The following is a 26,005-nucleotide window of genomic DNA, read 5'->3' as shown; positions in this document are numbered from 1 at the left end:
TTATTTATTCCTGTATTTATTTATTCCTGTATTTATTTATTTATTTCCGTATTTATTTATTTATTTCTGTATTTCTTCATACATTTATTTACACATTTATTTATTTATTTATACTTATGTCATGTTCTGTCCTCCATACATGTTAATAATACCGTGTAACTGTCACGTTTGAAGGGACGAAACCGTGACATCTTCACGTCTCCCAGCATGGTAAATCGTCACATGTTCACATCTTGCCGTGATACCGGGTTGCAAAAAACAAGACAATGGTAGTATTTTAGACATATGATTAGTCACAGATTATTATATGATTTTTAAACTAATTGACACCATTAATTCATTCACATTTCTGAGAATTTGCATAAATCTTTTGATTGTTAAAATAATAAATGTGATCAGTTTAAAGGAATAACAATATGGTTTGAATAAAATGCGCTTTTTGATGTCTTTTATACATAAATATGTGTCCCGTTGTGTAAGGAGACTCACAAAGTGTCAGAAAATACAACCCTCTCTCTTTTCCTCCTTACCCATATCTCTAAAAACGGGGGTACAACGGAGCTGATCCAGATTTTCTGCCGATATGATGTCATATCGGAAATGTGGGCTGGCTTTACGCCCACGACCCTATCAGAAACGTTGCTGTATCAGAAACAATTCACAACGTGTTTTGGAATTAATATGGTCTGTGTTTACATTAGCAAGCATCGCTAACACACAGAGCAAACCTGTACTGGAGAGAATAAATGTAAAAAAGCAGGATATAAAAAGGTACTCACCTTGTAGTAAACCCGCGAGAGAACAAGCATTTGAGCTCCATACTGTTTCAGAAATAATCCTTGTTGTGGTTTGGAACATAATATGGCGTTTAATCACGGCAGCGTTTAGCTGAGTATCTGAGTAGAAACCTCTCTATTCACAGAGGAGAGCTCATGCATGCTCCAAAGGGGCGTGTCCAGAAGCAGCTTTGCAACATTTAAAGCTACAGACCCAGAATCAGCACTTCTCTAATGCTGCGTTATATATACAGTCTATGGTTCACACGGACACGATGCGAATATTCGCATGGCTCTAATCACTGGAGTTTCACCACGGCTGTCAGCTGTGTTTATTCGTGTCATTCAAGCAAGACACACTGGCCAGGGGGCGGGGCCTATATCCATGTAAATAATGGTAGATACCAACTACAACTAAATGAACATATTTTACCGTGATGTATTTGTAATACACGTTTCAAAATGATGCGGGAATGACTACATACTGATACCGGTTCGTGAAAACCATGAATTTATTTCTTTGACAAGTCTGCAGACAAGACGGCAGGTGAAACACCTTTAAAAATGCGTGTTTTCTGAATGGAGATCGATCAGGCTAAGCTAATGTTGTATATGCTCCGTCCACACTCACAAACGGCCTACAGACATAAATAAACCAGCGACTGTATTCACCATGACACAGACCGTCTGTGGTTTTTACTTGTTACTTGCCTTTTTCTTAATGTTGCCTTTTTCATAATGTCTTTCATTTTTTGTAAAGCACTTTGAATTGCCTTGTGTTGAAAAGTGCTATATAAATAAACTTGCCTTGCCTTGCCTTGCCTTGTTTAACTTATGTCTAGTTTCTGAACAGATATGAGGAGCTGTGAGCTCTGAGGGCTAACAGCTAACGGCTGATGTTTTGGTTTTCTGGTTCAACGTCAGTGGCAGGTTGAGATCCTCACTGTTGATTGGCTACCGTGCGAACGCGTCATGTGAATTTGATGCTCGAGTTGAAAAAATTCAACTCGAGCGATTATCGCGGCCCCCGTCAATTGCCTCAATCGCGCCGTGGCATTCGCATCAACCGCGTTATGCGCGCCGCCGGAGTGAATTTGCATTGACTTTACATGTAATCGCGCCGCCCCCAAAAATCGCATTGCGTCCGGTGTGAAGGCACCATAATAGGGCTGAAATAGAGCGGTATGAGATGAGGCAGGGCTGGAATGGGTGATCTGTTTGGTATTTTGAGCAAAACAATTCAGACATGTTTTTTTTAGGGCCGGGACTCGATTAAAAAAATTAATCTAATTAATTAGAGGCTTTGTAATTAATTAATCGAAATTAATCGCATTTTTAATCACATATAAATATTTGACCTAAGAACAGTGAGAAGCAATTTTTTTCACATGGATTTTAGTATACCATTAGGCGCATTCACACCGCAGTACTTTTCCCACAAAGGTTCATGAGAATTTAGTTCATGAGAACTCTTTGAACCTGGGGGTGGATTAGGCAAATGAAGCCGCTGACGTCACTTCTTCTTCTTCTGCTTTGGGTTTACTGGCAGGCCGCAAACCACTTCACGGCGTATACTGCCGCCCAAAGTCCCCGGCCGGAAGTCCCCGGAGTTGGGGACTGGCTTCAGTAGAAGCTGCTGGGAGTCCCAGCAGTCTTCCGAGTAAATCGCCAGAACGCCGACACCTCCTCATGTCCACCGCTCCCATGTTTTATTTTGTGTTGCCATAAGTTAGTCTCTCTGCGTTTCTGCGCTGGGCTAATGCTAATAATGCTAATACGAGGATAATAAAATGGCGGCTTCACAAAACTTTTTGGGAGTTTTACGGGGCGTGGTTTGCAATCCGCCAGCCAATCAGAAATATAGCTATTTTCTCACAAGAGAGCCGCACGAAAGTCCCTGCTCTCTAGCAGCTCTCTGCTCTCTAGCAGGGACTTTCGTGGGGGTAAAAAGGTTCTCATGAACTAATTTTAGTACCGGCTCTTTTTGGTGTGAACGCGATAAAATAGGCTAACGTCCACGCTAGCTTCCACGCTAGCTGCTATATATTTTGCATTGAGGTGATACTTGAGGCTTGATATGCGAATTCCTTTTTGCATAATTTGCACACAACCGTGCTCTTATCGACGCTTCCATCCGTCCGTTTTTTAAAACAACATTTCCCACTGTTGTTCACTGTGGTTTGTTGTTGTCTGAAGTCATGAACGTTAGTTGGTGCTCCAGTATAATCGGTACGCCTGAAACTCAACCAGTGAGAAACGTTCCGCAGTGCAAAAATAAGTGCGATTAAAATGCGTTAATTTTTTTAACGCGTTAATTTTTGTGTAATTAATTAATCTTAATTAACGCGTTAAAGTCCTGGCCCTAGTTTTTTTTATATATCCAAGACCTATAATATATGCCTAAAAATAGTATAATAGGAGACCTTTAATACAGGGCCCCTTTGTAGCCTTATTAGCCACATTTAGTATCCCTGCCTGGCATTGATTGACCCGAAAAGTTTTAAGGGTCACTCTGATTGGCTGGCTGAGCGTGCGCAGGGAATCCCTCAGGGTGCACTTTGTCTCAGATTAAAAACACAAACAGAGCAGCCAGGCCTCACCACCCCAGTTAGTCCTCCAGCCTGCTGTAGGAGGCACACAGTTCAGCTGCTGTTTTAAAGACCATACATCTGCCTACTGTGAGATACATGTTCTGCAGCTGTAACAATATTTACCTGCACTGTTAGAGGAAGTTCTCTGATCTTTTAAAAGCTGCAATACTATTGTTGAAAAAACCTTACTTAAGCAAAAGTAGAAGACTATTTGCACCAAAATACTGAAAGGGGAATTATTATGCAAATGTTTAGGTTCTTATTTGTATTTTTCGCCTCTACTGTGAAATTGTTAGATGCTTTAATGTTGAAAAAGGTCTTTATTTTTCTCCTACTGCCTGTGATTGATTAGATGGATGTTGCTCTGTTGTGATCACGTACAATGTGTTGAAGCACTGGCCAATAGAAGTGCAAGTGTTACACAGTAAAGATGTCATTATGTTACAGAAGTAAACAAAGGAGTCCAATGGAGGCGTTTCAGGCAGGGGGGGAGTGTGTGGGAGAGAAACTCCCTCTGGAGGGAACACAGGATTTGAGTGTTTTCAAACCATTTACATGCACAAAAAAACTATTAAACATAATATTGGAAAGGAAAAACCCCAAAAAGCATAATAGGGCCCCTTATTATTTCAGCTGATAGGCTCGGAGTAAATTGCTTTTGTTTGCTTAGAGTGGAATAACTAACACCTGTCTGATTTTGGTGAGATGATGACCATCCTGGCCAAAGTTAGAGATAGGATGCCAAATCCAGCAGCCAAAGCACCAGTTTTTCCAGATTTAGATGCCCCCTTTAAAAGTGAAAGTACTAGTACTATACACTTCAACTCCTTTACATTTGTATACCAATTTTGTAGCTGTCTAAATGTATCTGACAACTGTAGTTACTACTTACATGCACATTAGAATTTAAAAAACCTATAATGGTCTTATAAATCAACGAGCAAATGTTATACAGTAAATGAAGCCACCGGACATAACAAAGTGTAAAAACGTTCTCTACCTCAGTTGGCTGCAATATTTAAAAGCTACTTGCATCAATAATGTTTTCCATAATATATAGAGAGTACAGTTCATGAGTAAATCAACTTTACTCCCCCGGGAACCTGTCATATTTAACAAAGCAAAACAGAGTCAGAAAGAGAAGCAGAGGTGAACGAAGTAGCTCACTGTAAGGGAGAAAGTGGAGACTTAAAGAAAAATCAGGAGGTGAAGAATTCTGCTGAGTTCATGTTGCAGGGGTGGAGAAGTAGAGCAGGACGAATCAGGAGGGGAGAGTGAAGAACAACATAAAAACAGGAAATAAAGTCTACAGCTGAAGAGGAGAAAGGTGTTGCAAGTTCATCAAAGTAGAAAGAAGGGAAAGAAAGTGAAGTGCAACCAGAAAAAGACAGGCAAAAGACAAGCTGATGTTTTGCAGCAGGGAGAAGATGAAAGTCTAGACGGTTAAATTGCAGGGGGCTGGGGAGAGGAGTGGCGGCAGGAGTGAGTGTGGGCGGGGGGAGAGGAAGTGTGGCCGACAGGGGAGGAATTTAAAGCCCCATTGTTCTGGAAGAGCAGAGGCAGAAGGAGCAGACACTCCGGACGACATGGACGTGAGCTCAGCCATGGAGAAGGTAGGAAGCATTTACATCTGTGCAGCTGAGACTCGTATTCATAAATACTTCCAGATGTTCATCGGCACAGAGAGGAGGTCAAGGTTCAGAGGTGTAGATATTCTGTTGATGGAGGTCTGGAGACACTTCAATAAACCTTCTCTCTATCACAGCTGGTAGGATTTGAGCTGCTTTTAAAATCAGAGGTGGAAAAAGTACTGAAACGCTATGGTTTAAAAAGCTCCATTACAAGTACAATTCCAGGATTAAAAAATATGACTCAAGTACAAGCAGTATTATCAGCAACATGTACTTAAATGCTTTTCCAGAGGTATTTTAACAACATTTTGTGATATTTCTTCACCTTTTTTTATGAAATGTCTTCTCTTCCATTTTTTTCTTGTGTGTTAATTGTCAGGTCACGCAAGACCTTGTTCAGAGAAAAATGTCTAAACAAAGTAAATGTTCCCGTATAAAATATGCCATTTCAGCATCAGAATATTCTTAAGATATGGATCTAATATTTACTGTGTTGATTGTGGGGCAAAAGAACAGGTCAAAAACTGTTTCCACGTTACTTCTCTCATTGGAGTTAATCAAATCAGACCTGCTGCTAGTCTCCTAAAGAAGTGGGGTAATGGCAAAGAAAATGTACTCTCAGTGCAGCGACTTCTTCCTTCCTTCATAACAAGCTGTGTCCAACGCAGAGGCCATTTTTCGATTGCAATTTCCAGTTGGATAAATTCTAAAAAATTAAAATAGACTCAAAGATGACCCCAACTTATTTAAGCTAAATGATTTAATGGCATTTTAAGTTGCCTCTTATCAACATGCCAAGACTACTGTAGCCTACTGAAGTACCATTTTTATTTAATTGTGCTCTATTCAAGTGTTTCCATTGTCTGCTACTTTATACATTTAAACCTCTAAATTGCAGAGGTAATTACTTTACTTTTTACTCCATCTATTTTGTTAACTTTAGTTTATTTTCCTATTTGGTTTAATAATACAATTAACAACTACTGTGACATGTCTCCATGCTTTAATGTTCAAAAAGCTCTTTATTGTTCTCATACTGCCCGTGCTGCAGCACCTCTTTTCACCCTCTGTCTGAAACCAGAGCCCAGTCTGCTCTGATTGGTTAGCTGGCTGGCTCTGCTGTGATTGGTCAAACACTTAGAGATGTCTCGCCCCTTAGCCTATCATGTACAATGTGTTGGAGAACTAGCCAATAGAAGCACAAGTGTTACGTAGTGATGTCACTATGTTCAGGAAGTAAACAATAGATTCCACTGGAGGCGTTTCATGCAGGGGGGAGTGTGTGGGGGAGAACCTCCTTCCAGAGGGAACTTTTGGATTTGAGCCTTTGCAGACCATTTACATGCACAAAAACCTATATAACACTACAGGGAAGGGAAACCCCAAAAAGAAGAATAGGACCTCTTTAAGACAAGATAAGGACAGAAAATCACAGGGTATCAGAACATTACATATTCAAATGAGCATCTCCTTGTGACAGAGTATTTCTACACTGTGGTGTCATTACTTTTGTTTAAGTAATAGAGCAATTCTTCCACCTCTGATTTGTATTTATCACGTTGGTTCTCTGACCCGCATTAGGCTCTTAAATATATGTTTATGTCACTTTGGATAATCTCCCGGGCTTGTTCTCAAACAGCTGGAGATTTGTAGTTCACTCAGTGAAGGTAATCCACCATGACCTGATCCTCCCACTGGGTCGGTTCTGGCACGGCTCAGATCCGTCCTGTGATCCGTCCTCTGGTCGTTTGCATAGAGGTCAGTGTGAGGAGGACAACCTGACGGATCAGTGTCACCTGTCCGGGGGGGGGGGGGTCCTGATCCTCCCTATCCCTCTGCTGGAAAAACTGCCATCACCAGGATGGAAATAACCCACCACACACACAATGTCTTTGGGTTTTGGACTGACAAAACAAGACATATACAAACATCACTTTGCACTGTACCAATTCTGATTACTTTTTTTCTGATAAAGAATAAGTTGCTTTTAAGTTGAAAATAATCATCAGATTGTATGTATGTAACAGGGGCAAAGAATGTTTACTGAGAACCTGTTAAACCTGTGTAAAGGTTGTAGTTTGGTTGTTTTATGGGCATGGCAGTGAAAGATGAATTGTTCCTTTTTCAAAAAACATTGAGAATGGATTCCTTTGAGAGGAAGGAGTTCAAAGAAAGAATGTGTGTTAACATACAGTTTATAGGAAACAATCCTATCTTTCTCTCCCTGATATCTTTTGTTTACACTTTCAAATAGTGAATGTGCTCTTTACTGTAAATCTCAGCTCATTATGTAGCACAGGAAATACCCATGATGCCATGAGACAGAGTTGTGGACGTTAAAGAGGGTCACTCTTTGCTTCTTTGACCTCCAGCCTCTTATCTCAGCGTTTCCTGCTGTAACCGTCATATAGCCGACATGTTTGAAATTGCTCAGCTTCGCCTTATCTCACTCCTAAATATAGAGCTGACACACGTTTCCCTCTTTCTGAAGAAATGCATTTATAGTTTGGCTGGTGTTATTTGGCTGACGCTCAGCAGCTAATAATACTGAACTGTTCAGCTTTCATGGTTACAAAAGGAATGAAAGAGAGGTACAGGGATTCATGTGCTGAACTACAATGAATAGTATACATAATATATTGTACTCAAACTATACTTCCTTGCACTTTCATTTTAATAAAAATATTGTATATAAAAAATATAAAATTGTATATATTATGTTTCAGTAGTAGGTTGGTCAATACAGTTTGTTTTAACTTATTATATTCTGTATATTTAAGTGTATTCTATTATCCTTCCACTGTTTATTTGTATACATTTTTTTATTTTGGGGTTAGAAGTTACATTTTATCACATGTTTGACTCATTTTGCAATGCCTTCTAAACGTGCTGCTGCATCAAATCAATTTACCAATATGGGATCATTACATTTAATTTAATCTAACTCTAATCTAATAATAGCTCATTTCCTTTCACAAAAGACAGTTATTCTGTCTTGAAGGACAACATGTTATTTGCTGCAGATAAGAGACACATCACACACCAGAATATAAGAGCTCAATAGATGCGATGAACTCACCTTAGTATAAGCGTCAGCATTCTGTCCTGTTTTTGAACTTTCGATGCCACTTATTCTAATTTTCAGTGGATATAGGAATATTTTGCACACATTTGTTTCCTTCCAGATATAACGAGATGCAACAGGTTGTGTGTCATAATGCCACATTTGCAACAAGACAAACAGGGCAATGCCACTCAATCAGTTTTCTAAACAAGAACAGATACAAATGTTGACGAATTGAAGTATTTGGGAGCCACGCTTACCAACTGGGAAACTATATCAAAACATCTATTTACAAACTCTCACACAATTAATACAGTAAAAACTAAGTTTATATTAAAGTTATGCTCACTTTTTCCCAAATACATGTCATGTACGTTAGAGGCCTTTGTGTGAGACTGGTTTCATGAAGTGTATGTGTGCGTTATGATTCCATTGTGCTCCTAATTTATTACTTCTAAATAAACACAGATAGGACAATATGATAATACAACTTCACAAAGAGACATACAAGGCCCCATAAAAAATGGGAAAAGGACACTTGGGAAACTCTTATTTGGATGTGTGTTCAGGTAAATTAGAACTTCTAGCAATCACAAAGGAATGATGTAGAGATCTGTCAATGTAACCCCGACTCATCATTACCTGCATGACGTGCTGTGTTGTGATGCAGGATGAGTAACGGCTTTATTTCTTGTTAGTTTGGGGGAACTCTTGAGTCACGTCTGCTCTCACTGTGACTCCCACCAGTGTCACAGTGAGAGCAGACGCTCCGACAAAAACACACTTATACAAACAGTCTGCCTTTTCTACAGGAACAGAGGAGTTTTAGTGGGAGGTATCTTTAAAATGACTTCCTGGTAACCTTCAATGAAAGAAGCACTTCAATAAAAGTATTTGTACCACAAAATAAAAATAAAAATACTCTGTGTCCTGCATTCAAAATCCGTCTTAACTCTACTGGGACATGTCTCCATGCTTTAATGATCAAAAAGCTCTTTATTTGTCTCGTACTGTCTTTATCTGGCTTTTCACCCTCTGTCTGAAACCAGAGCCCAGTCTGCTCTGATTGGTTAGCTGCTGGATCTGTTGTGATTGGTTAGAGATGTTATATATATAGCACACTACAGGGAAGGGAAAACTTTGAAAAGCATTATACGGCCTCTTTAAGTCAAAGTAAAAAAGTATAAGCTTCATAATATACCTAAATGAAAAAAGGTTAAAGGACTAATATGCAGAAAGGCCCAATTCAAGAATATTACAATATTGGTGACAATGATACATTTCTTTAATTTTGCAGCTGATAACGGAGCTTATTTAAATTACTTTATATTCTGCTGGGCAGTTTATATAATATAGTACTATATTAATGTATGCATTTTTATCTTTCATAATTCAATAGTAGATTCATACTTGTAAATATATATTTTAACGTAGATACTCAAGAAAATACTTGAGAAATTGTACTTGAATACAGTACTTGAGTAAATGTAGCTACTTTCCACCACTGCTAGGACCACACTAACAGTAATAAACCCGTTCTGTCATTCAGTGTGTTCCTGAGGGATGTAATGACATTTCTTCTTCAGCTGTTTCTATTGCAGCCGCTGTCACTTTGACCTTTTCAACACAGACACATCAACAGCCTCTTCACCGTCACACACACATTACACACACACACACACACACACACACACACACACACACACACACACACACACACACACACACACACACACACACACACGCACACACACACACACACTCTCTCTTCATACCTCTAAACACACTAATCTGTCCTCTCTCACACCAGTGACTGTCGGTCTGGGTCTGTTTTTCCTCGTGGGAGTATGATGATGAAGATGAAAGAAAATCTCATAGATTTAAGTTTGGGTGAACAAATGTCAGTGCCTCGTCATGATGACATCATAGTGTTAGCTGGAGGCAAAACAAAAGAATGACTGTCGTTAGAGTGAAACAGCAGCTCATATTGTAGGTCACTATTGTGGAGGAGCGTGTGTCTCCATATATAAATATAGAGGGAATATTGAGGTGTCTGAGCAGCTTGTTATTGCCTAATGACAGATGGATGGGAGGTCAGGTCTGTCAGCAGCAGGGCGATTTAGCACAACAGTCATCAGGTTTCCTGCCAGAGGATTTTGAAACAGTCACTCATTGTCCCTGAGTATTGTTCCCTAGCTTGCATGCACACACATGTACAGTTCAATTGACCTTGTGTTAAGGAAAGGGAGTGTTATGTGTTTTAAATACTCTCTAAGTCCTGACAGCAATCAATAAATCAAATGCTCGGAAAAAAAACAAGTAGAAAAGTCTATTATTAGTTTGTACAATATTTTCATTTGTTCTGAAGTCATTGTGATGACCAGTCTTCCATAACTGCTAGCTTGAAAGTTGTGAGTACTAGTGGTGGAAGAAGTATTCAGAAGCTTTACTTGAGTAAAAGTATACATCATGTCAAAAATACTCCATTAAAGTAAAGGTTCTGCATTCAAAATCGTACTTAAAGGTCCCATGACATGCTTTTCCGGTTATTACGATACGATATACTTTATTGTCCCCGTAAGGAAATTTGTTCTGGAATCCGTCCTGCAGTTCAGCATACATGTACTGTACATATGCAAACATTACAAATTACCCGTCCCCTTGTGTGTTATGAAGGTGTTTCTGCATGTAAACGGTCTGCAGAGTCACAAACCCTCAAAGTACACCCTGTAGAGAGTAACACTCTAACACAGAAAATACCTGTCTGTGCTGCCCCAGAACGCCTCGTTGGAGATCTCTCTTTTTCTCTTCCTGGGTACGGTGACGTGACCATACCCAAATGGACCAAATGTCTGTTGTGACTAATGCTTATACTAGAAGTGTATAGTCTGGAAAAGGATAGTGGGCTTTTTCTTTTCTTCTTACTGTATATATAAAAGTACAAGAAAGCTTAGAAAATGTGAGTTACAGGAAAGAGGAGAAAACAATTAAATAGTGAAAAAGCTGAAGGAGATATAACTATTTTATGATTGTAGTGTGACTGAGGAGGATAAGGAGGAAAATACAAAATTGAGCACAGGGACTGATAAGACTGTTAGTACTGAGATAATGATGATGTCACCGGGTGGAGCAATGAGATCATCCACTATACGTGTGTGTGTGTGTTCACTCCCTTTCTTCCTCCCACACTTACTCAGAAAAGTTAGAAACATCATTTCTTCTTTCCCATCAATCACGTGCTCTCATGTCAGAATAATCGTCACTACTCCGAACTGTTGTCTTACCTCTTCAGAGACACTTTACTGCACAGGAAGCACTGCATTTTGTGTTCAAGCTAAATGACGTGAAGCAGGACATCATTTTCCTGGGAGATTGAACTTTTTGGGTGGAATTTCCTAAAACAGCTGGTCAAACAGACGAACTAGAAATAGAGAATTGGTTGGGGACTATTTTCAGCGACGGATTAATTAATTTGGCTCAGTGCTTCCAGGTTAAGTTTAGGGGTGATGTTGGATAATTAAACTCAAACGTTTTCACACGAGCTTTCACTGGCTTCACCACCCGAAGAAGTTGGTGGAATATTTTATGAATCTAGTTTTTCATAGTCAAAAATGAAGGTTCAGGTTTTGTATTCACTTTCACTTTCACTCTAAATTAGCAACAGATTACTTTTCAACCTTTTCCCGTCAAGCGTTCACATGTGGTATTGTTGTTTGGGCTGATGCTGCAAAGAAAAACCAAACCACTATCTGTTTCCCTCAGCCCCTACTGGCTACAACTTTTGTAGAACACCATCGACTATTACTGACTTTAAGCGATCTGGGGAGCTATCTATTCTAGCACTAATTTACTCAAATAAAACTTCTAGTTGGAAAATACTTGAAAACAATGCAGAATAAGCACTGCATTTTGTTTTCCGGCTTTGTGCCGCATATCAGGCCTTTATTTTCATTTAGTTTTTGTAATTTAAGTGCATTTAAAGGGATTAAGTCAAATAGAAAGCAGAATATGTGCGTTCATGTCACCTAGTGGAACAGTGTGGCTTGTTGATGTGTTTATTGGAACATCGATGGAGCTCTATGGCACAGAAGATCAGGTCTTTATACATACACTCACTACAGTAATAACAAGTAGATTATCCCCACACTCATACCTTAAAAAGTCAAACACATTTCAATTATGAGATAAGTGTTTCATTATTTTTGACTTATGGAAGAAAATATTAATTTTTTTCATCATTCCAACACTTTATTTTCCTGCTGTACACATATTTTGGACCGTAATTTAGGCTTTTTTCAGGTTGACTTCTGATCTTAGATGTTCTTAATTTAGGTTTCTTATAAGGTAGAAACCTAATGGACTGTACCTCACAGAATCAGAGTTAGCCTCAATAATGATAATAATATGAATAATTATAGTATTAACCTTTGAAAATGAGTTATGAAGTGTTTTACAAAGACATAAAGAGAACGGACAATACACAAAATGTGTCAAGATCTGTCTGTGTTGTATTTTGTCTTGTCTTTTTCTGTCTTTTGTTTCATGTTTTATTTTGAAAGGTCTTCACCTCCTGTCTTGCCTGTTTCTGTCTGTGTTGTGTTTTGTCTTGTCTAGATCTGTTTTTGGTTTTCTGTCTGCGTTGTGTCTTGTCTAGATCTGTCTTTGGTTTTCTGTCTGCGTTGTGTTTTGTCTTTAGATCTGTCTGTGGTTCCCTGTCGTTAGTTTCCCTGGTGTGTCTTATTACCCGATTGTGTGCACCTGGTGTCCCTGTGTTTTCTCCTCCCTCCTCACCTGTGTCTTGTTTGTATAATTAGTCTTGTGTGTATTTAAGTTCTGGTTTTTCTGTCTCTGTCGGTTCGTCTTGTGTTTTGACTAGGTCATCGGTGAGTGTTCTGTTCTGTCTTTTTGAATAGTTTAGCCTTGAAATAAAGGAGTTATTTTTGACACTTTAATCTGCATTTGGGTCCTGCTTCCTGCACACACCGTAACAAAATATAATGTATTCAGTAATAATGACAAGTGAGGTATGATAAAGAACAGAAAATACAAGAAATTCAAGAGAAAAGCTATTCTGAAAAAAGGGTTTTTAAAAGAGAGGTTTGAGAAAACAATGTGTATCATGATGGTGTTTTTGTTTCAGATGTCTATGAAGCAGAGTACAGCAGGGGCAGACGTCTGCCATGTATGTGAGGCGAGCTGCTCTGGATACCAGCCACATTCCTGGAGGTATACTGCTTTTTATTCTATTATTTCTCTCTGCCAGAAAAAAGAACCCACAAGAGAGAAAAAAGAATGCTGTACACACTCTTTGTGGTTTCTCTTCGCTCTCTCAACGACTCTCTGCTATTAAAGTTGGTGGTTTTGCATACTTCTAGCCTCTTGAGAGGATGAAGTGAGAGTCTGTTCTGCACCAACAAGCTTAGACTACATGGACAAAAGAAAGATGTCTGTTTTCTTACACCAAAACACTAATTGTCAGTTTCTACAGCTGGGAAGACCATGAGGGATGATGTCCCACTTATTTGTTTACTGTTAGCTCCATCAGCGTTGCACCACTTTCTTAACTGAAAACATCATTTCCCTATATTAAAGCGATTTGGCTCCCTGACAAAACCCTACATTTACGAGTTTATTTCTTGTGTTTCAGAATTTCCAATTTCTTTTTCAAAACATTACCTCATCCCTGTTTTTTTTTAATAAAAACCTACATTGGCTCCTCCTTAGAAAACCCTTTGCATGTCGATGAATTAATATTTTCCTTAAATATCTATCTCTACTTATTCTTCATTTACCTGTGCAGAAAAGCCTGTATCAGCTGTGGCTGTAGCGCGGTGGACCATGCTCCGGGGAGTGACCTTGAAGATGACCAGCGAATGGGACGCCTGCTCTCAGACTCCCCGTGCTCCCACCTGACAGTGAAAGTCAAAGGAGGCGGTGGCCTTCGCATATACAAGAGGAACCGCATGATCGTGACCAATCCAGTGGTGTCGCGTAAAGACCCGACCTTCAACACCACGACGTACGACTGGGCGCCGGCCGGCCTCCACCAAACACTGGTGAGGATCCGTGGGAAGATCAGGAAGTTGGATGCTCTTGTGAAGTTGAGAAAGCTTGTAAAGTCACATTTTCTATAGCAGATTTTCTTTGAGGATGAGATCTGAGGACTTTGCAGGACAATGCTTTGTGTTTAAAATAAATCAGTTTGTTAAGTAACTTCAGCTACGGACATAACATTATGTGATATTGTAAATCAATTTTGATATAATGTCTCACAAATGAACACACATTTTGTGAAACTTGTAACATTTAATGCAATAGCAAGGAGTAAAATGTCTATAACTGAACTTCAAAACGGTTGCAGGACTTGCATCCCCAGCACTCAGCTAAAGGCACACTCATCTTCCACATGATGACGTTAGGCAGTCTCATAGTTGTCATCAACCACCGAAATTCACTATGGGGTATTTACAGAAAGATTTCATGTCGTAGAACAAAACGTTAAAATCTTTTCAGCTTGTTTAACCATAGACCATGTTTCAGGTTGCTAACCAAAAACACTTACTTAAGACAAAGCAACCCGGGGGGCTGAAAATGCCAACTCATTTCAGGTTTTAGGGCTCATTCCTGCACCACTTTATTGGTGTTCTGTTTCTGACTAATCACTAACTGGAACAAATGTAAGACCAGTCCTCAGTTCCTTGTCTTTTATGTGTGTTGTTATCCTACTTTGTGCATGCACATGCTCACAAACAAAAATAAAGAACTTTTTTCTCCCATCCTAGAGGTTTACCAATGGGATTTATCACTATACTCATCAGTATGGTTAGTTTCTGCAGCTCTTCGTGTGTTGAACAGTGTAGGCCGTCTGGTTGTCATTAGACAGATGTTTCATATCTATCATTATAAGGACGACAGTGGTTATTGAGAGCTGCGGTCTGGAAAACCTTCCCCTAAAAACTAAATGTTGTTTGCCTAATGTTTTTCCACTTTAAATGATGCTGCTAGTAAGAAACCTAGTCCAAAAATACTTCTCCTGCTACTACACTGTATGTCTACAAATTCTCAGAGGCAAATATCTTTAGTTACTTACTTATTATAATAGTCATTTTACTTTCATACATTTACTAAAGTCAACGTTTAAATGCAGGACTTTATATTTACTTATTTGTAACAGAGTATGTAATTCATAACTGCTTTCTATGTAAAATGTAGTTGTTTGTCCACCTTTGTTGTAGCTGTAGACTGTTAGTCATTAAGAACAACCCACAGCTATGTCACTGACAACACCTAACATTTCCTCAAGTCAATCTGAAGTCAACAAGCTATGTTGGCAAGGGCTAGGCAGTCATATGTCTTACAGTATGTTTTACAGACTGCAATATAAGTATACATGTCGATAAATTGAACTTGTGAGGTAGAGGTTTTTTAGTTTACATATTTCCTTTTTCCATGTTCTATATTTGATACATTTGATGATGAATTTGCCATTGAAAGTTCATCAGACAATTCTTAACTCAACATACTAACAACTAGTGGAAAATGCAAGCTGCTGTAAAATGAAAAGCTGCAGTAAAACTAACCCAAAGTAAACTGCCCCTGATCCTCTTCAGGCCATGCAGTACATGGAGCTCATCCCGGAGAGTCTTCGTCCCGTCTCGGGGACAGACGGAGCGTTGGAGCGGCACAGGCAGCTCCTCGGTCAGCTCCCTGCCTACGATCAGGACCCCATGAAGTGTCAGAGCCTCGCCACCGAAGAGGAGGTACATCACTCCAAACACTATTTATTTCTTAAGCTGTATGTAACCAATATACCTTAAAGCAGTGGTTCCCAACCTGGGGGGCGCCAAAGATCGCAGGGGAGGCACCAGGCCTCAGATGATTTGAGGCCAAATATCATATTTAGACTTTTTTTTAATTTTTACATATAATTGTAAAATAATACATGATTGTCACTAAAAGCCTTGTCTCTACATTACAATAAAAATAAATAAATAATTGATTAATTCATTTGAATACAAATTCAAGTTATAGCTATTCAACCCAGTCTCATGGCATTTCGTGTTCACCAACACGATTTTTAATCTATTGATTCGAGTTCACAACACGATTTTCCCCTTTTTTTCGTGTTGCACAGCACGATTTTAAAAGCAATGTATTTCTACTGGTAATGTGTTTCGTGCCTGCAGCACGTCTTTTTCTCCGGTCGGGTCGTGGAAGACCGGAAGCTGTGTGGTTCATAAAAACATGTTCTTACTCAATATCAAGCCACAGTTATTGCTTTTATTTTAAATCGTATAATTTCGGACTTTTGTTGCTGTCTGTGAGGAAAATAAATGGGGCTCAGAGCCTCAGGATACGGAAATCTGTATTTTTAAATCTTTTTTTCCTTCTAATTTGTTATTCTTTTCAAAATAACAGTTATTTACTCACCAATAACACACAATTATCCTTGCTTTTATTTATTGGTTTAATTCCATAATCTCTGGCTTTTTTGGCGTCCGTCAGGAACTGAATTTCAAAATAAAATAACCGGAAACAGACGTAGGCCTATAAGGGACATTTCGAGCATCATTGCGATTGTCAACATTTCTGAGTTTAAGATGGCCGAAGAAACTACACTACCCATAATCCCCAGCTATCGTTTAGGACTACAGTCCCCGTGATTAATCTTCAAACTTTGGGATTGGATGTTGGAGTGGCAGTGCGCCAAGGTTATGCCGAGCGTCAAACAGCTGTTTGAAATGGAACGAAACCACGCCAGACTATCCAAAACTGGAATCGAACGCCCCCCCAGAACTACACATGCTGGCTATTGTGTTTCGCAAAATGTTCTATAGGACGTCTCTACTGAACGTTTTCGTTTTTCCCACAATTAGAAGTTGCCAGTATTAAACACATTGGTGTTATCAAATGTAAAACATATAATTAATAAATGGGTGAAAATCGCTTGTGTCTATAATGCGCAGCATTAATATATACCCACATGACAGCTCATTGTTACTTTGTAATTCTATTCCACTATAATTCAGAGGTAAACCTGGTATTTTTACTCCACCACACTTATTTGAGTTACTTTGCAGATTCTGATTAATGATGTGAAATATAAACAACCCTTAAATCAGACTTTAGTTACACCTGAGTAAAATTCAGGGAAGGTGATTGTCAAGTGCCAACAATCAGGAGAGATATTTGATAGTTGGTGCTTGAGAAGACTAAACATGTATCTGCAATTGACATGAATGGAAACGAGTAATAAAGTATATTCATTACTCGTTATTCTCTACTAATAGTTCATTAAAGACTGTATATTATGGCTATTTTGCACATCCCTTTCAAGATTTCAAGATTTTCAAAGGTGTATTGACATATCATATACACAACTACGGTGTAGTTATGCAATGAATGAAAAACTTGGGTCACAGGTTCCTCAACAGTGCATTACAAGACATCTATCAATATGTGTGTACCTCCACCATTAAACTGTCATATTCTGCACATTTCTTATTCTATCTACATAAGAATATAATTAATGTGTATAATATCAGTTAAAATAAGTGCTTCAACATAGTTAACATTGCAGGAAAGCAATATATTAGACGTTAAGTACTTTGTCAGGCTTAATATTTATCTGTAAATAGATACCCCCAACGTTTTTTCTTATTTAAAAGAAGACCTTAATCTGTTATTTAATGTTTAAATAAAGGTTAATTCGTTTTTCTGTTTTGCACCTCCTCCTATTAATATCTTTGTACATCCTGCACTAAACTGTTTTATTGTAGAGAACACTTACAGTATATCTTCTTGATTTTTTATATTTTATATTTCTATCACAAACCTTCTACTTTCCCCCTATGAAAGTATGTACTCTTAATATTTTTTTAATCAAATATAACACATAATAATACACGATAATTCAATAACGTGCTTTAACCACTAGGCGGTGCACACAAGGTACACACAGCCATAATAACTTTGTATTATTAGTGTAGGACACTTATGTATGTACAACATCTGAAGATCTGTAGTTTTATTCATGCTTTCACATAATTTTACAGCATATTGCTATACTATTTCAGACTCAGTATTTACATTCTTATATTCAAAGAAAATCAGTAATATCTTTAAAAACTACAAGTCCTTTTATATCAGCTGTGCCCCAATATGGTGTAAATATAACCGATCTACAAATTAGATCAAATGTAAAAGTCAGCCGAATTAGTGTTGATACTGCAAGGAGACGTATTGTGTGAAGAGAAATTGAAGATGTTGTTTAATTGTTGAATATATTTATGATCCACGTCAAGTATTCAGTTTCGGCGGCATTTCTTCAGTTTTTCCAAAGGTCTTTTCATCAGGGCTCTATAAATAAAGAACTACGGCAGATCTGTAATATTTAATGCAGCCGAACCGTGTATTACAATGCCGTTATGTGATGACTTTCAAAGAGAAAAGCAAGAGCACTCGGAATTAAGTATTTTATTCTTTTAAAATGTTTTCTGGATTTCAAATAATATAAACACCAAATCCCAGCATGCATTGAGGCTAAAACATCCAATCAGCGAGCTTAAACCATAGCTGAGGATCTTGGGTAATCGCTCGAAATGCCTACGTCTGTTTCTGGTTATTTTTATTTTGAAATTCAGTTCCTGACGGACGCCAAAACAGCCAGAGATTATGGAATTAAACCAATAAATAAAAGCAAGTATAATTGTGTGTTATTGGTGTGTAAATAACAGTGTTATTTTGAAAAGAATAACAAATTAGAAGGAAAAAAGTTTTTAAAAATACAGATTTCAGTATTCTGAGGCTCTGAGCCCCATTTATTTTCCTCACAGACAGCAACAAAAGTCAGAAATTATACGATTTAAAATAAAATCAATAATTGTGGCTTGATATTGAGTAAGAACATGTTTTTATGAACCACACAGCTTCCGGTCTTCCACGACCCGACCGGAGAAAAAGACGTGCTGCAGGCACGAAACACATTACCAGTAGAAATACATTGCTTTTAAAATCGTGCTGTGCAACACGAAAAAAAGGGGAAAATCGTGTTGGTGAACACGAAATGCCATGAGACTGGGTTGAGCTATTAGGCATAAAAAGACAGAAATGTATAATTCTTTCTTTAATAGAAATGTTTCTTCTGCCCGTAAAGTGTACAAACCAGGCTTGTCTGGATAAGCGCATTTTTAAAACAGTCATTGTCCATGCCGGTTTCAGTTGGATCATTTGTCACAGTTGCTCCGATCAGATCGGTCTCCTCCATTTTGTAGATTATTTAAGACTTTTGAATCCACACAGGGGCGGATCTACCGGGGTGGCATGGGGTGGCAACTGCCACCCTAAACAATAGCCTTGCCACCCCAGCTGCCACCCCAGTTGGCATCTTTGTTTTGAAAGAAAAGTTGTGGCTCATCGGACATTTATGAGAGAAACTCCCTAATGTCCGAGTGCAAGTGAATGCAGCACAAGATGCACGTCATGTAACCCCTCCCCCGGTCCTGGCGCGAGAGTGGAAATATGATTGGTGGCGAATTCACTTGAACGGGGGGGACGGCGCAAAACGAGAAGCCTTTCGGACCCAAGCACTGAAGGAATGAGGTAGTTGCGGTCTACAATGACAGAGAAGAGAATGTCAAGTTTGGCTGTACTCAGCATTGAATCAAAACGCACTACAGCTGTTGATCTTAATACGTTTGTGAGGCGTTTTGCTGAACAAAATAGTAATCGCCGCATTCAGCTGTAATAGACATGCCAACTTGATGCTCTGCTCACGGATGACTCGCAACTTCCAACAGGAGTCATTTGGGGGGCTCTTGGGAAAAAAGGTTGGGAACCACTGCCTTAAAAGAATACCTTAACTCAGGGGTGATTAGTTTCGATGGTTTGGGATCATTTACATTTTTATCCTGGCTTCTCTCATATTACAAAATATGTATTTGACACCCCTTTCAGCTAATGATTTGTAAAAGTATTAGCCTAGGTGATGAATATTTGCACACAGCTTCTCTTTTTATTTATTTATAAAAAAATGTAGTTACTAAAAGGAGAACCAGAAATCACACATGTTGGTAAGGTATTCCTTTACATGAGATCTCTTACTTTCTGATGTCCTCCTGCAGATTTCCGCCATGCTGCTGTTTGTGCAGAGCTACAAGCAGGAGGTGCTGGGAGTCGGCGAGGTGGCTTTACCTGGCGAGGGTGGAGCTCTGAGGGAAGCGTCCAATCAGAGGATGGCAAAGGAGGCCAAGGACCGCAGCAACAGCGACAAGAAGGATGCTCTGAAGCACCAGGACCACGGCTCAACCAACAACAACATCTCAGATGACTGCTCCACTAACGGAACAGATGGCAGCAAGAAGACTGGATATGTAAGGAACATATCCAAAGTGTATCATTTTCTTCCATTGGTGTCTGCCTATTACAACAATTAGATAAGACAAGGTTTGGTGACATCTTTGCTTGGGATCATGGGAGTTGTTGTTTTCAACACCATCATTGCAGTTAGCTTTTTCCCAGTTTAAAGTCCTTCACTCTTTAATGTTAGGATGTTTTGGTTCTGACCAGGAGCTGAATTATGTCCACACGTTTCCTCCTCTCAAAAACTAATGTACGCAGTGAATACAACTGTTAAAATCAGTGTTTTTCAATAGCTTTTTTGTAGACAAAGTACAGAGCAAATAGCTATTTTCCTAAGATACAGACGTACATTTCTTGAGTGTTTTGAACTTGAAGCCGTATTATCCAAAAAGGCCTCTTCTTCTAAAAAACAAACAGTCCAAGTGAGTAAATAAGATAAAAACACTGAATAAAGCAGTTTTGCATTTAAAGCCAGTAACATTGGAGAGAGGGGCTTCGAGCTAAAGGCTAACCTGTTCTGAGCTTATTTTTCTTAAAACTTCCAGAGTCCAATGATTATGATCCTTCATACAGTTAAAATATATTTTAAACTACCAGGATTTAGAAAAGGAGTGGCCTTAGACATGCAAAGGAGATAGAGACGGACCATGATATTGATAACAAAAACAGATTACTCTAGGTTTAAAAGGTGTTGGAAACATTTGGGATAATGTAAGTACACAACTCACAACAACGACAAAATACTTACATAAGTCTCGTGTTTTTAGAAAAAGCTTCATTTTGTATATTGGAATCATATGTTGTTGCAGTAATGTGCTTCACAACCTTCTCGTCTCACAGCAGTGCACAGGTTGCCACGGTGACGTTACCATGGAGAGTCCGGCTGTTTACGCTGACCGAGCTGGTTACCATGATGCCCTGTGGCACCCCACCTGCTTTGTGTGTGCAGAGTGTGGCCAGGGGTTGGCAGACCTGGTGTACTTCTGGTCCAATCAGAAGCTGCTCTGCGGACGGCACTACTGTGAGACGGTGTGGCCGCGGTGCTCAGGCTGTGATGAGGTGAGACCCTTCACGTACACTTCCTTTCCCGTTACATAGTCAAAGAAAATTTGATTTCATATCTGGTCAGATACCTCAAATAAGGTCTGTGGTTAACACAAGAGAAGAGATTTTCACATTTTGTCCTACAACATAAAATGTGTCAGTAAATACCCCACTGGTGCTGAAGCTCTGAAGCTTTAATGTCATTAAAACGGCGGTTGCTACGAAATGACTAAAAGAGACTGCTAAAACATCATCACACAGACAGTTAGCCGCCTTTAGCTTAGCAGTGGTGATGTAACGTGGTGATGGTAACGTTAGCCATTTACTTCTGGCAATTGCATTTACGCTTCAAGAATCATACAAGTGATGTTATTATGTACAGATTATCCGGCTGAACACAAATTGTTAGCATCATAAATGGGTCTTTAACGCTTTTATCCACAACGACTTATAATTGCTATCAACCACGAGGATACAAATACAGAAAAGCAAGAATTATGCAGCTATTAACTATAAACAGTAGTGGCCCGTGAAAATGCTGACGTCATCGTACGCCTGCTAGATGGCCCTAAGCATTGACCAATCACCATAATGTGATTGGTCAATGCAACAGTTACGTTGCCATTTATTTTAAGCTACTGTTTTACTGCCCGCACTGTTGATTCTGAAGGCCTCAGGCTGGTTTATTTGACCCTGCAGCACATTCTGACTTAAATGTGATTGGATAACAGCTCCAACATTACCAACCATTACTGGACGCAGCCACGGCCGCCCTTGGCCAACTTGTGGCCCCATGCAAAGTTATCTGATGAGGCCCGCAACACAGAGAAAAGCCATACAATGAAGAGAATAGACTATTGGAAATAATTTAAAACTTGTTAATGAAAATACTATATTAAAAGGTTAGTCAGTGATTCTGACCGTGTTTAGGCCAGGAGAGAAGGCTTTGCTTGCCCTGATGGCCCATCAATATACATTTAAACAGGCTATTGTTATATATACTGCTCATTAGCAGTCTTAACTCTTTTCTCAAAAAAGCCTGGTTCAAACACTGAAGAATTCAACTGTAATCTTGACCTTAACTTTATTCTCCAATTGCTAAATAAACATATCCGTTTTGTCCTGTTTCTCCTCTCTCAGTTGATCTTCTCTCAGTCTTTTCACACGGGGACAGATGGAAGAACTTGGCATCATCAGCATTACTGCTGCTGGAAGTGCGGACAAAACCTGGATACACCCTGTCAGCACTGAGACAGTGTTAACTCAATATGGTGATTTAAAAGATTTAGCAGTGCTCAAAAACAGAATTATAGGGTCAAAAATACCGAAAAAAAACCAAACTGTAAATCTGATATCGACTGTGGTGGTTTGCCTGTTATATACAAATACATGACATGAGTAACAAAATAATACAGAATTAGTAGCGCTTAAAGTCATTACATTTTATTTTCATTTGACAAGTATTTAAAATACTCCAGATGATATATCAATGTTTAACATAAGATGTCTAGCTGTCGTTTAAGCACTCTCAGTCGAGCCTACTGCTTTAAGTACTTAAGGGAATGTTTAGTTGACACAGAAGTGTTTAAAGTACTTACTGGTGGATTTATTATAGCACTTCAAGAACTGACAGTGACTGGAGCCAGATGGTTTTAGATCAAAGCAGAAGCAGATTTGTGTGTCATTTTAGGAATGATCCAATTATTTGACTTAAAACTGAGGGAACTGGACATGCAGAAGGCAGACAAATTAACAGAACTGTGCTGGACTGTTTTGAATTGTGTTTATCAGTGTAGATGTTGACCCTTTGCGTGTACAAATAGGAAGTATGGATTTTACTTTTAATTTGCTATTTTCTTCTCTTTTTTTTGACATGTTGTTTTAGTCAAGCTTAAGATTCACTTATTATTTTGAGTAAGGTTTTGTATCTCCATCACTTTCTGTGAGGTTCACTAAGTATTTTGTTTTCAAAGTTAGAATTCAAAACTGAAAGTCATACAGCATCTAACCTAATATAATAAATACATTTGCTTACGTTTTTAAAGCAAAATGCCAACTTTTTAGAAACAAGGAAAATATTTTATCTTGTAGTGTTACTAGATAAATAAGTTGCATATAGAAAAAAATACTTGTACAATGAAAATAAAGAATAGATACAGATTCTTATGGGAACAGCATTTTCAGGTGACAGGGTTGCAAGATGATACAGTGAAATATAACAAGCAATTTCATATTTAAAGTTTTAATTGTGTGTGTCAGTTTGAAATGTTTAGCTTAGCACAAAAACTGGAAGTGTGAGCCTAGCTCGGTAAATTATGAAATAATACAAGTTTTATATGAACACGAGATGAGCTGTTAAACTTTGTCGGGGTAAAATGACGATCAAGGATTTCTATAAGTCTGTGAACAAAAAATCTGTTTTTCTGAAAAGATAAAATAAGGAATTCCCAGATAAATTATTAACGGTGCTGTTAATATAAATTACAGCATTACACAATTACACTTATAACTGAATTTCACAGTAAAAATATGAATGAAATGTTACTGTATTAAAGGGGCCCTATTATACTTTTTTGGTTTTCCTTTCCTGTACTGTGTTATAGGTTTGTTGCATGCAAATCGTCTGCAAAGGCTAAAATCCCAAAGTTGCCTCCAGAGGGAGTAACCAATCAGAGCAGAGGTGCTTCAGCACAGGCAGTATGAGAAAATAAATAACTCTTTGAACATTGAAGCATTGAAACATGTCACAATAGAGACACTAAATAGGAACATGAAAATGAGCAGAATAGGTCCTCTTTAAATCAGAAGTGATTCTGTTCATGAAATAATTAAATGTCTTCACCCGTAGGGATTAAAGATAATCTCACACCAGGTTATAGTTGCATGGCGTGTTTTGTTTAAAGAGAAGATAAAATGAAGATATTTTTGCGTATGATGTTTTGACAGCTGAATAAAAGCCATTTCTGATTGAACTTACTGTTATCTGTTACCATTTTTGAAATAGAGGTGAATCTGGAAATCACTAGTTCATGTTGAATGTAATCAGGCGACCCAAACCTGAAGCAGAGCTCTTTTTTAAAGTTTTACAAAGGGTGTGTGTGTGTGTGTGTGTGTGTGTGTGTGTGCGTGCGTGTGCGTGTGGTGTGTGTAGCAGGTATGTGAAGTATTTCTTGTTTCCCGGCCAGCGTTCCTCTGTAGTTACATCACCCGGCGGACCGTCTGACGGCACTTCTTGAACCATGAATAAAAACCCAGAAAAGGATATTTTGAGTCCCACTATTTGGTCTGCAGAGTTTTATGGTCTTTAATAGCACCCAGCGTCATCAGAGGATATGCAAGACTGAGATCATTTCCTCTGCTTCTATAACCAAGCAGACTTCATTACCTAATCATATTGTCAATCATGTTATATACATACTCAATTGACATACACCTGCTGATTGTGTTTTATTGCTATGCTTGTTTTAGTTTTAAAGATCCTACATATTGTTATCTAATGTTTAATTTTCTATTTATTTCTGACTTTTTCTATCCTTGAGCCCTGGTGACAAATAACTGTGGCCTCTGAGAACCAATAAAAGTGTCTCAACACTTTGATAATGTTTATAATGTTTATTGTTAGAATATAAACAATTTGACAAAGGTAATGAAATATTCGCATATGTTACCAGTTAAAATAGTGATGCCACAGTTTAGAAATACAACTCTAAAAGTCCTGAACTTAACTTAACATAAGAAATATTAAAAATCTAATCAAAATATCAAAAGCACTTATCATGCAGAATTACATAATTAAAATCATATTTGACAATGAATCTTGATGCATTTACGTTACTTTAATGGGTGCATCGATCAAAGGTGGGTCAATCTTCAAGTACCTCAATGCAATTATGGATTTATTTGAAGGTTCAACATATTTTTGTAAGAAATGATTTTCCTGTTGAGGTTGTATTGCACCTGGTCTCCTATCCAGGATGTTGTCAAGTTAAATTATAATTCACATTTTCTGTGGCTGTACTTAATTTAGAATTTGAAGTTAAAAATGTGACAAGATGCCCAGGTCCCCCCCTAAATGTTATCATTTCATTCCACTGGATGTTTCAGCATGAGCTGGAGCTTTAACTTTCAAATGTAAATATGAAGCAGAGCCCTCATGTTGAGGCACTCATTTTTACTTACAATTTCGGGGGAAATATTGTCATTTTTACACCACAAAATTTATTTGACAGCTTTGAAGATTCTAATTAATAATATAAAATAAACCAACAAATTCTATTTTACGTTTTATTATACATTAAGAAAACGTTATGGATCCATTGGAAACATTCACAAGCTCCCCAGTAGTATTGTAATACCTGTTAAAAAGTCAAACACATGCTCCAACGATAAAGTGATGAACACATCAAAACATAAATTATTACAATTTATATATATAATAATAATACTATATATTTATATATGTGCTGTTCAAATACTATAAATATGTACACTGTTAACAATAAATACAAACAGAGAAATGGGTACACTTTTATAATGTTT

General features: G+C 38.3%; 1 protein-coding gene across 4 annotated transcripts; it reads left to right on the top strand.

The window, feature by feature from the left end:
- Nucleotides 1–4,925: 4,925 nt before the first annotated feature.
- On the top strand, nt 4,926–24,438 carry lmcd1 (LIM and cysteine-rich domains 1). 4 transcript variants are annotated; one of them, XM_034202357.1, is made up of 7 exons: nt 4,926–4,980; nt 13,203–13,288; nt 13,863–14,118; nt 15,673–15,822; nt 20,185–20,433; nt 21,266–21,481; nt 22,607–24,438. In XM_034202357.1, the coding sequence occupies exons 1-7, from the start codon at nt 4,954–4,956 to the stop codon at nt 22,715–22,717; spliced, it is 1,095 nt and encodes a 364-aa protein (XP_034058248.1). In that variant the 5' UTR covers nt 4,926–4,953; the 3' UTR covers nt 22,718–24,438. The 4 variants fall into 4 exon arrangements, with proteins under 4 accessions (XP_034058248.1, XP_034058246.1, XP_034058249.1 ...); XM_034202355.1 differs by having other exon boundaries at nt 21,263–21,481; XM_034202358.1 differs by lacking the exon at nt 4,926–4,980 and adding an exon at nt 12,921–12,945 and having other exon boundaries at nt 21,263–21,481.
- The last annotated feature ends 1,567 nt before the right edge of the window (nt 24,439–26,005 follow it).

The sequence above is a fragment of the Gymnodraco acuticeps genome, unplaced genomic scaffold (assembly GCF_902827175.1).
Source record: "Gymnodraco acuticeps unplaced genomic scaffold, fGymAcu1.1, whole genome shotgun sequence".
NCBI lineage: Eukaryota > Metazoa > Chordata > Actinopteri > Perciformes > Bathydraconidae > Gymnodraco > Gymnodraco acuticeps.
Note: the sequence above shows the minus strand (reverse complement) of the source record. Positions and strands in the feature narration are given on the sequence as shown.

Coding starts and splice junctions, on each gene's coding strand:
- lmcd1 (XM_034202355.1), top strand. CDS start 4,954: ATGGACGTGAGCTCAGCCATGGAGAAG. Junction 13,289..13,862: donor TACCAGCCACATTCCTGGAG/GTATACTGCTTT, acceptor TTACCTGTGCAG/AAAAGCCTGTATCAGCTGTG. Junction 21,482..22,606: donor GGTGCTCAGGCTGTGATGAG/GTGAGACCCTTC, acceptor CTCCTCTCTCAG/TTGATCTTCTCTCAGTCTTT.